The sequence below is a fragment of the Emydura macquarii genome, unplaced genomic scaffold (assembly GCF_026122565.2).
Source record: "Emydura macquarii macquarii isolate MOO-44397 ecotype Brisbane River unplaced genomic scaffold, CSIRO-AGI_Emac_v2 contig_1451, whole genome shotgun sequence".
NCBI lineage: Eukaryota > Metazoa > Chordata > Testudines > Chelidae > Emydura > Emydura macquarii.
Genome location: NW_027131588.1, coordinates 22,152,480 through 22,162,225, shown reverse-complemented (window position 1 = coordinate 22,162,225; position 9,746 = coordinate 22,152,480). Strand labels below are relative to the sequence as shown.

General features: G+C 51.7%; 1 protein-coding gene across 2 annotated transcripts in view; it reads right to left on the bottom strand.

The window, feature by feature from the left end:
• Positions 1-3,483: 3,483 nt before the first annotated feature.
• The window catches only part of FBXO10 (F-box protein 10), a 38,106-nt gene continuing 31,843 nt past the window's right edge, over positions 3,484-9,746 (bottom strand). Inside the window, exons 9-11 of one of the 2 annotated variants that reach the window (XM_067553350.1) lie at positions 6,733-6,914; positions 5,233-5,417; positions 3,484-4,898 (exon numbers count right to left, since the gene is read on the bottom strand). In XM_067553350.1, the coding sequence (XP_067409451.1) occupies positions 5,240-5,417; positions 6,733-6,914 (360 nt within the window). In that variant the 3' untranslated portion in view covers positions 3,484-4,898; positions 5,233-5,239. Of the gene's footprint in view, positions 5,418-6,732; positions 6,915-9,746 lie in introns of both variants that reach the window. The other variant, XM_067553349.1, reaches the window with a different exon arrangement.

Sequence of the window (9,746 nt, the reverse complement as noted above, 5' to 3'; positions counted from 1 at the left end):
GTGTGGAGGAAGCTGAGCAGGGAGCTAAAAAAAACAATAGTATTATATATCATAACTTCTTCATGTTTCCCTGCCATCCCGTCTCATGCCCATCCTTGCTCTGATCACATCCCATAAGTTAAAATCACCATGTAAATGAAGGGTTGCTGTAACTATCTACTGTAACTGTTGGCTCTGAATAATTCTCAGCACTGTAGCACTCTCTGGCTGAGGTCCTCCGGCCTGTTTTACACAGGAGCCCAGGTGATCGTAGCAATCCCCTTTGGCCTTAGAAGCTACCAAGGGGATGGTGGCTGAAACCCCACAAATCTGTAACTAAATGGAATGAAAAATACTGGGCCAGTGAGTGACGGGAAATACCCACGCAAGCCAGAGCGGGAGAATCTGGCTCGTTGACTCCTGGCCAGCCGCAGGACGAGGCAGCATTTCTCCCGGTAGCCTGGGGCCTGTTAAATTGCTGGCCCACCATATTATAAAGTGAGTAGAAGACTCGGATTAGCCTTTTTCTGGATGCTTAGTCGGTGCTTGTATTGCTCTGTCCTTGGCAAGGGTATTGCATGTGTACAGCAGCGTGTATCTGAGCGAATAGCGCATTTGCAGGAGCGAACCCTACTTGGAGGAACAGATTTCCCTGCCGGGAGGTGAGGGGGAAAGCTAGAACCACAACTCAGTCCTCAGCACAGCAGATGGAGGAGCCCAGAAAACAAATCCTGCTGCATGGATTTCTGCCCCCTTTGCTTGTTTATGAAGGTGTCCGCAGGCAGGCTAAATGAATGGCCCGGTTTTTCAAACGCTCTGAGCCTCCAGCAGCTCCTCTGGAGTTCGTTTGGGAACTCACTTAGCACCTGACTCCCAGCCCATGGGTTTCAGTGGATTTTAGCCCCAGTCTGAGGCACTGTAACATGGACTTAGGAGCCGGCACATTTACATTAGGCACCTATTTTGGAAAATCTGGGTCCATTCTATTCCCCAAGGGGGTGGGGATTTTGGAAAAGGCTGACACTCCGCAGCCCTGTAAACTGCAGGAAGCGTGTTTAACAGCTAGAGAAGATTGCCATGTGATGCTGTGCGTTGGCATGAGGGAGTGACTTGGGTCTCTGGGGCTCCCACACAAACGCTGTCAGGATACCACGTAGCCTTTATTGCACACACTGGCCAGTGCTGGGAACAGTCACTCGCTCATTAAAAGTGATAGAAAACGTACCCAGCTTTGTGGGCGGAGGCGGCTCATTAATGCCACAGAGATTCGGGCCAGGGGCTGACGAGTGCAAAGTTTTGGACTGAAGGGCTGTAAATGCTACTGTGGAAAATCTAAGTGGGAAAATGGGGCTGGTTTTTCATCGAACGATGGGGCTGTGGTTAATTAGCCGCCCTTCACGCTGCACAGGGATTGCTGGGATAACAAGGACGTGAACCTGAGAACAAAGTAGCTGGAGTTCTGCAGAACCAAGCACAGAATAACTGAAGCGTTTCCTCCTGGGCTGCAGCAGCTTAGCCAAGTTAAGGGAAGTTTTACGTGGGTGACTCTTAAAGCAACCCACGGGGAGGGAAATTCAGCGTGGTAAAAGTTCTGCAGCTAAGAGGGGTTGTGTACCAAAGTCTCACCCTCCCAGCTGGCTCAAGCCACCTTCCAACTCAGAGCCCCTCAGGAGTGGCTGGCAGGGGAACCTAGACCCGCCAAACGAGGGCTGCGGTTTCCCCAGACTGGTTCCTACCTTGCCGCTGTCAGGTGCCTTCTCCACCTTCCTCAGGGTTTGGCCTTCCCTCCAGGCCAGCTCCCTCCTCCCCTGCCTCAGGGACAGAGTCGCTGCTACTCGCCTCCCTGCAGCCCCTTTTCTACCCTCGGCTTCCTGGCCTTATACCAGCCCTGCCTGTTTGTGGCCAGGTGAGCTTCATCCCTTAATTCAGCCTCACTGCACCTGGCTCCTCCAGCTGCAGCCCCCGTGGTTACCTGGCTCATTTAACCCCCTTAACCCTTTCAGGGGCGCTGTGGGGTGAGCCCCTCTTCACACCAGCCTTCCTCCCGCAGTTTTTCTAGCCCCTATTTGCCAGCAGGGACGAGCCCAGCGGCTGAGCTGTGTGTGCGAGGCTCTGCTGTTAACTGGCCACCCTGTCCCGGGCCCAGCGTGCGCTTGCTGCCTGGCCCAGGCGGTGCTGACTGCCCCTAGCCTTACACCGGACCTGGCCGGTCACAGACGCACCATGGAGCCGGACCCCAGCGTGGGATCGTTGCCATTAACGCTGCATTCCGGGCCGACAACCTACGACTACTGAGGCACCTCCGTTTATCACCCGCGACCTGCTGGACGCGTTGCGCGCCGGGCTGGCCGGGGACCCGCTGGCCCGCAGAATGGCCGGGGTCAGCTGGCCCGGGGGGATGCCCGGTGGAATGAGGAACCTGGGCCCTGCGTACGTGTTCCTGAGAGCTCAACTCCCCTTAGCCACAAAGACGGGGGGGGGGGGGAGGTGGTTAGGGGTGGTGGTGTCGGGTCAGTGCCCCAGCGGCCGCATGGCGGCAGAGGGGCGCGGTCACTGATTTATGGGGCGGTAACAGCTGGAGGGCCAGGCCCTGCTGAGCTGGACTCTGCAATACACACAGCAAGTCCCTGCCCCAGGGCGCTCAGAGACGAAGGCAGGGGTCTGAGCCCTGGTTTCCTGGCGGGGGGGGGGGGGGGGGGTGGGGCAAAGAGAGGGGGACCCACGGTGACCCAGCAGCACTGGGGTAGTGCCAGGACTAAAACTCACACCAGGGACAGGGAGGCTGGATGGTTTATACTCGTCCCCCTGCCCAGGGGGTGCCGGAGCCCTTGTTCCCCTCCCCCCCCGCAAGTCCAGTGCTCGCCGGGCCCCTGGCTGCGACCGGAGCTGACTTTGGCAGCCTGCTGGAGCGGTTCTGTTCACCCTGCCCAGGCCGGGGGAAGGAGGATGCTGTGCCTGCTCCCTGGATGTGCTGGGGACTTAGCCCGAGATCAGGGCGGTTGCTGGGTCAGCCGGCGCCGGCTGGGAGCCTGCAGGGGTGTCGGAAAGCGGTGAGCCCCCGGCAGAGGGAACCAGGGCTCACACGGGCGGTGGGGTGCAGTGGCACAGTGCGGAACCGGCCGCTGCTGGTGCACAGGGCTCCCTGCTCCCAGGAGTAGCTGCCCCACATTGTTACTTTCACTGATGAGCGACGCGTCCCCACACACGTGCCAGCACTTATCTTTTTAGGACTTGAGCACTGGAGTAATGGGAGGTGAGCCGTTGTGGGGGGAGGGAAGGAACGTGGGAAACAGCAGGGCGGGAGAGGGCGGACATGAAGGAGAGAAGCCGAGAGCAGCAGAATGAGAACGGTTTCCCAGCGCAGCACTGTGTAAGTTAGAGCAGCCACAAGGCGTTTTTTGAAAAGTTGGGCCCTTATCCTCTACTGTATGGAAAATGCCAGTGACAACCTGTAAACTCTAGCGTCTGCCTCCTGCATGGAAAATAATTCAGTTTAAAAAGCACTTAAAATATAGCACTTTATTTGTGTAATAGACAGCCTTTAATTACAAAAGTTTACACGTAAAACAACTGTTTTTCTTTAATAAAAAACAAACCAACCAACCAACCTGCGGCCAGATGCTCAGCTGGGGTAAATCAGCATTGCGCCGTTCACTGTGGTGGAGTCAACGGGCCTGCAGTGGAGCCATGTCAATTTATCCCAGCCAGGGATCTGGGCCAGGATGTGCATCAACAACAACGTGAGGTGGATCGAGACGATCCGGCGTCGAACTTGCCTAAAAGGACCAGAAAGCTCTGGCTCTCCAGCTGGTATAAAGCCACTGAACTCAGTCAGATGCGCTGGGGCGGTGGCCCAACGTGAGGAGGGTTGAAATGCGAAGAGCCACACACCCCACTGCCCTATAATTCCCTCATCCTGCAGAAGGCAGAAAAAGCTTCAGCTTCCATTACTGCCTAACTGTGCCAGCACTAGAGAGGTGTCTGGAGTCACAATGCTAGGCCTTAAGAGCACAGAAGGGAGAGCTGTGTAGCACGCAGACAGACCCCATTTGAACACAGGATCAGGGGCAAAGAAGAGCCCTTAGCGTATTTCTCACTTACCTCCAAGATTCAGCAGCAGAAAATGTTTTGGAGTGATCCCGATTTCTTATTCTATAGCCACGACACGATACAGCCCAGTGTGGCTTTCACACATGCCTACACAGCTGAACTACCATCCTTGCCGTTCATCCCTGCAAAAGCACTTTGGACTCTCTCTACGCCAGGGTGCGGACCCATTACTTGAGAAATCTCAAGCACTTTCCTGACAACGATCATCAGCGTGTGGTCTTCCTGAACCAGTGCTGTGAGCAGGACGAGACGCAAACATTTTCAGCCCTGCCACTTGTCAGGAAAGGATAAATTTCCAAGGGTAGATGGACTCCTAGCATTGAAAAGGTGCAGTGTGAAACCGGTTTGTACTATTTGGTCCTCTTTATTCAATACTATTTTAGCTGCAGTGCATTGCCTCCAACACTCTAGGATTTAGAGGTCTGGACAGTTGAGCATCACAAACCTTACACTGAGGGCCAGAATAGCTACGAGCAGTTCTTTTCTGGAGATAATATGCCCTGTGTAATCTGGTTTATCAGCTTCTAAAACCCTGCACTCTTGACATGCTTTTCTCTATGCAGGAAAATGACTTTTGCTCATTCCCAAAGACGTATTTTTGCCCTCTTTAAAAAGATAAAAGTCATCATCACATCCTGCCCACTTCTGACTGAACTCTGAGTGGTGTGTTTGTTGTCTGGCTTTTTGTCCTGCCATTTCCATGGCTTGGGGTCCGTCTACGGTTTTATGTAACTGCAATGCTCCTTTCATTTTGTCACTGCAACAGGCCACGCCTGTGCCCTTCCTCTGGGCTGAAACCGTTCCAGTTCCTGGAAGGAAAGTTAAATTCATTCCAAGTTTCTAGGCCACTAAAGAGACTGTGGGCCAGACCAGTTAAATGGCTGATTTATCCAAGGCAACTCATTCGCTTGGCAATTGCTACATGATTGGTCGAATGGCTCAAATAAGAAATGCAAAGTTGATGGCATGCCCTCCTGCCCCTGTCGATTAGTGCGTAACATGTTTCAGGAGTGGCACTACAAGAAGGGGGATTAAAATAAAGAGCCGGCGCTGAAAGCATCTTGCCATGAATGGGCACAGGAAGGGATTACCAGCTGGGTCTATGTAGCAGCACCAGCCTAAGGGAAAGGTGAAGAAACTCACACGGGAGTCAAAGAATTGTGCAGAAGATGCTCCCATTGTTGTGACAGCCTCCGTCCATCCGGGAAGCTCTCCTGGTCGACATGGTGGTAACTTTCTGACTGTTCGTGACCGTGGTGGTTCCTCGGGCGGCTCCTTCAACGTGAGGTCGCGCTGGAGGGTTTTCCAGGGCCCATGCGACGTCAGACCTGGAGAAACGGGAAAACAACCCCCCCGCCCAGCAGCCATGAGCAATCAGAGAGGGGGAGGAGCTTCGTTCTCAGCCAATGGAAGGACTCCACTGTTCCATCCTGAGAGCCGACAGATGGTTTTGGAATTGGAAAATTTCAAAGAAAATCTTTGTTGAAATTTTGCATTTCAATGAAAAAAGAAAACATGGGACAATAAATTGATTAAAGTTGTGCAAATCCCTCTCCCTTTCCCTCCCCATATTGTTCCAACTCTCAAGCAGGACAGTGTGTGCTGAATTTTAGAATTTCACATTTTGATGAGAAAAAAAAAGGGGGGCGGGGGGGGGGGGGGGAATCCAAACCCATTTTTCTGATTTTGTTCCCTGTTTTTCAACCAGCTTCTCCATGTGAGTGCAGTGCAGGTCTTGGGGATGGGGCGGGTCAGGGAGAGAGAGTAGTACTGCTGCAAGCTGTGAAAAGAAACCCTGGCTAAACAGGTAACGCGGAAGAATAGGTCTGTGTTGGGATACAACAGAAGCGGCTGGGAATTCAGTCGTCATGGCTGATTTAGAAGGTCTCGAGAGAGGAATGCACTAATGGTGCCAGCCCGGAACTGTACACACACACAGATCCCACATGAGAATTTCCTGCCTTCCCGTCCACCAAATATTGCTGCTGATTTTCTTGTCATTTAGAACAACGGGAAGTGACAGACCCAGGCTCTGGGTGTGCTGCCAGTGATTTTACAGGAACAAATTCACAAGCACAAGCCGCTCAGACCAGCTCTGCTACTAAGCAGCAGCTCCGAGTGGAAGACGAGTCTGTCTACAGGGCTTTGTGGGCTGCCCATCACCAGGGCAATGGGCCTTCTTCTATCCTCCAACCTCCCTTCAAAAGCCAGCTGAAATCAATGGGCCCTGTTCTCGCGCTACAGAAAAGGAGGCTGAGAACGCACATGGGAAAAGTGAAGGCCTGCTGGGAACGAGCCAACGGAAGAGCATTCGGGGCCCGGGTATTAGAACGGGCGCATCAAACATCTCACTTCTCCCCAGTGGGAAGGCTGGTTTTCCCATCGTCAGGAGTGAGACCCTTTCAACCTCTGTCGCCAGGAGGCCGGGTCCTCCCAGAGCTCAGCATTGCAGGAAGCGGTGCCACCGTTTACGGGCTGTGTTTGGGGCGGCAGGGCAAATCCGCCCCAACCGAAGGAGAGGGTGAGGAAAGCGGAGCAGGCTCATGGCCTGGAGACCCCAGCTCATGGCCTCTCCTAAGGGTCTTTTGCGAACGGCTGTTTTAGGTGAAGGGACTCGTGAAAGAGCAGCACGAGGGGGCTTACTTTTTCTTGAAGGTGAGGAGTTTGTTGTTTTGAACAATGCACTCTTCTGCGTTTGACACCTGCTGCAGAATGGTCTTCTTGCACCTCCCTTGAAAAATCAGATTCTCCTGCACCAGGCCTTTGGTTTGGTCAAGCATAACAATCCCATAATCCCAAAAGGACTGGATCCTGTTCTTGGTTACCTGGGGGAAAAACATCCCAACATAGGACAACCAGAGCATGGCAAGAATATTGGGCCGCGTGGCCTTTTCCATGATCTAATCAAATAAAGTGCTGCAGCTGTTCATGGTACTTCCGTATATATATTTACCTGACCTCAGTACAAACAAAACCACAACGCTCTTTAAACCTAGGGCCCCGATTCAGCACTCTCTCTCTATTCATCCAAGCACATGCTTCCCGTTAAGCACATCCCTAAGTGCTTTGCTGACTAGATGGAGGTTTAAGAGTGGGCCTACGTGCATGGAAGAACTGGGGGCTAAATGCCCAAGTAGGACCAGTACAGTGAAGCAAATGGGGCCAGGGTTAGGAAGAGAGAAGGATGGGATGGGGAGGTTACAGAGCTCCACGATGGTTTCTCACGTGATCACCGAACGTTTGAGGAACCATGTTCTCAGAAAGCCATTAGTTCTGTTGTATGAAGGTGTCCTTGTAGCCCAGAAGGCTCACACCTCGGGATGGAGTTCTGGGAGAGCAGGGTCTTGTCCGAAGGGTCAGCGCTGTGCCCAGGGGGGCTGGGCAGCTGGACTGTGGGTTACCGGTCTCAGAAGGGAGTGTGCTGAGGGACCCTACGATGGGGCCGTGACCACACTCCATTCAAGCTCCAGAGGCTTAAAACACCCAGAGATCCAGGGGCCCAGAGGTTTGGTTGTTCCAGTGGTTAATTACTCTCGCTGTTAAACATTTTAGCTTTATTTCCCATCTGAATTTGACTAGGTTCCACTTCCAGCCACTGGCTGAGATTAGACCTTTCTCTGCTAGAAGTTTACCAAAGGTGGCTGTGGATTCTCCATCACCAACCGTGTTTAAATCAAGGCTGCCTGTTCTTCTAAGAGCTCTGCTCTAGGAATTGTTTGGGGGCAGGTCTCTGGCCTGTGTTGTGCAGGAGGTCAGACTGGATGATCAGAGCGGTCCCTTCTAGCCCTGGAATCTATGAGTTAGAAGTAGGACCCCCCCTCACCGCTGAATTTCTCCCATGGGCAGCAGTCCCCGTCTCTGTGTTATCACGGGCAGAGCCGCCAGGGACGGTGCAAACTGTTTACTTCTTCTCATGCATCTCTCGGGACAGGTAACAGATCCCTGCTAGAGCCTGCATGAGAAACAACAGTAACTAGCATAGCCCGGGCTTCAAGCAGTGTCCCCTGGCGCCTGTGACAATGTGAATTCTCCCTCAGGGCTACTGGTGCCTGGGGAGTCGTATGATTAGCCCTACGCCCCCGGGCCAACATTTCCTGATCAGAATGTTTTTCAAAAGGCATTTGTGGTTCGTGGATAGAAGGGAGGAGAGAGCGCCCATCTTGATAGCTTCCTGCGTGTTTGTTGCCAGGGCCTTTTCAATGAAGATTATTGCAACAGACTAGTATTCCTCCATACTGGGGCTTCATCCCAGCAAAGAGTACAACAAAGGTGACTTCTACCCATGGAGTAACACCGGTAACATCGCCAGGAGCTGGAGGGCTGCATCTAGTTTGAAAACATCAGAGCAAACTGCAGCAACTCCTGCTTTTAATGCAATGGTGCAGCTGCGGTTTCTGGAGGTCTCAACGTGCAATGCTCCCTCTTGCTCCAGGCAGCTTGGTTGCTCAGGCTGACATGGAGCGATGCATGCTGGGATCTGTCGTCACCATTAGCCACACCACCACACTAAACATGAAGGCAAATGTTGACCATATTGCAGAACTCCTTGGGCTGCCTGTGGCTGTCGGGAGGGATTTTGGCTACGTTGGGTTAGATACAACACGGGCAATGGAGCAGCTAACTAAATAAAGCAGGTGGGTGAGGAGAAGAGAGAATGTGCCAAAGACAAGCAAAGTGACACTCCACTGACGTGAGTGGGACTACCTCAGTCTCTGACTGTCTCAGTTGCTCTCTTTCATGGCAAATAGATTCCACGTGGAAGAAACAATTGTCTATCCACATACAAGGAACAATTACAGAGCTGTCTAGGCTGGGGGAAAAAGTCAGATCTGTTTTATGAAAAGTAAAACAACAATAAATATTGGAGTGACAACTGTGCTGGTAATCAGAAGCATGGCCTAGTGGATAGATAAACATGATCTGTTGGGGAAGAATCAGCATGGCTTTTGTAAAGGGAAATCATGCCTCACCAATCTACTACATTTTTGAGGGGGTCAACAAACTTGTGGACAGGGGTGATCCGGTGGTTATAGTGTACTTGGACTTGCAGAAAGCCTTTGACAAGGTCCATCACCAAAGGCTCGTAAGCAAAGTAAGCAGTCATGGGATAAGAGGGAAGGTTCTTTCATGGATCAGTAACTGGTTATAAGACAGGAAACAAAGGTAGGAGTAAACAGTCAGTTTTCACAATGGAGAGAGGTAAATAGTGGGGTCCCCCAATGATCTGTACTGGGATCAGTACTGTTCAACATAGTCATAAATGATCTGAAAAAGCGAGTGAACAATGAGGTGGCAAAATTTGCAGATGATACGGAATTACTCAAGAGTTAAGTGCAAAGTGGACTACGAAGAGTTACAAAGGGATCTCACAAAACTGAGGGACTGGGCAACAAAATGGCAGATGAAATCCAATGTTGATAAATGCAAAGTAATGCACATTGGAAAAAATAATCCCAACTAAGACCCCATACAAAATGATGGGGTCTAAATAAACTGTTTCCACTAAGAAAGAGTTCTTGGAGTCGTCGCAGATAGTTCTCTGAAAATATCCTCTCAATGTACAGTGGCAGTCCAAAAAAATGCCCCCAAAAACTAATAGAAGGTTAGGAAACATTAGGAAAGGGATAGATAAATAAAACAGAAAATATAATGTCACT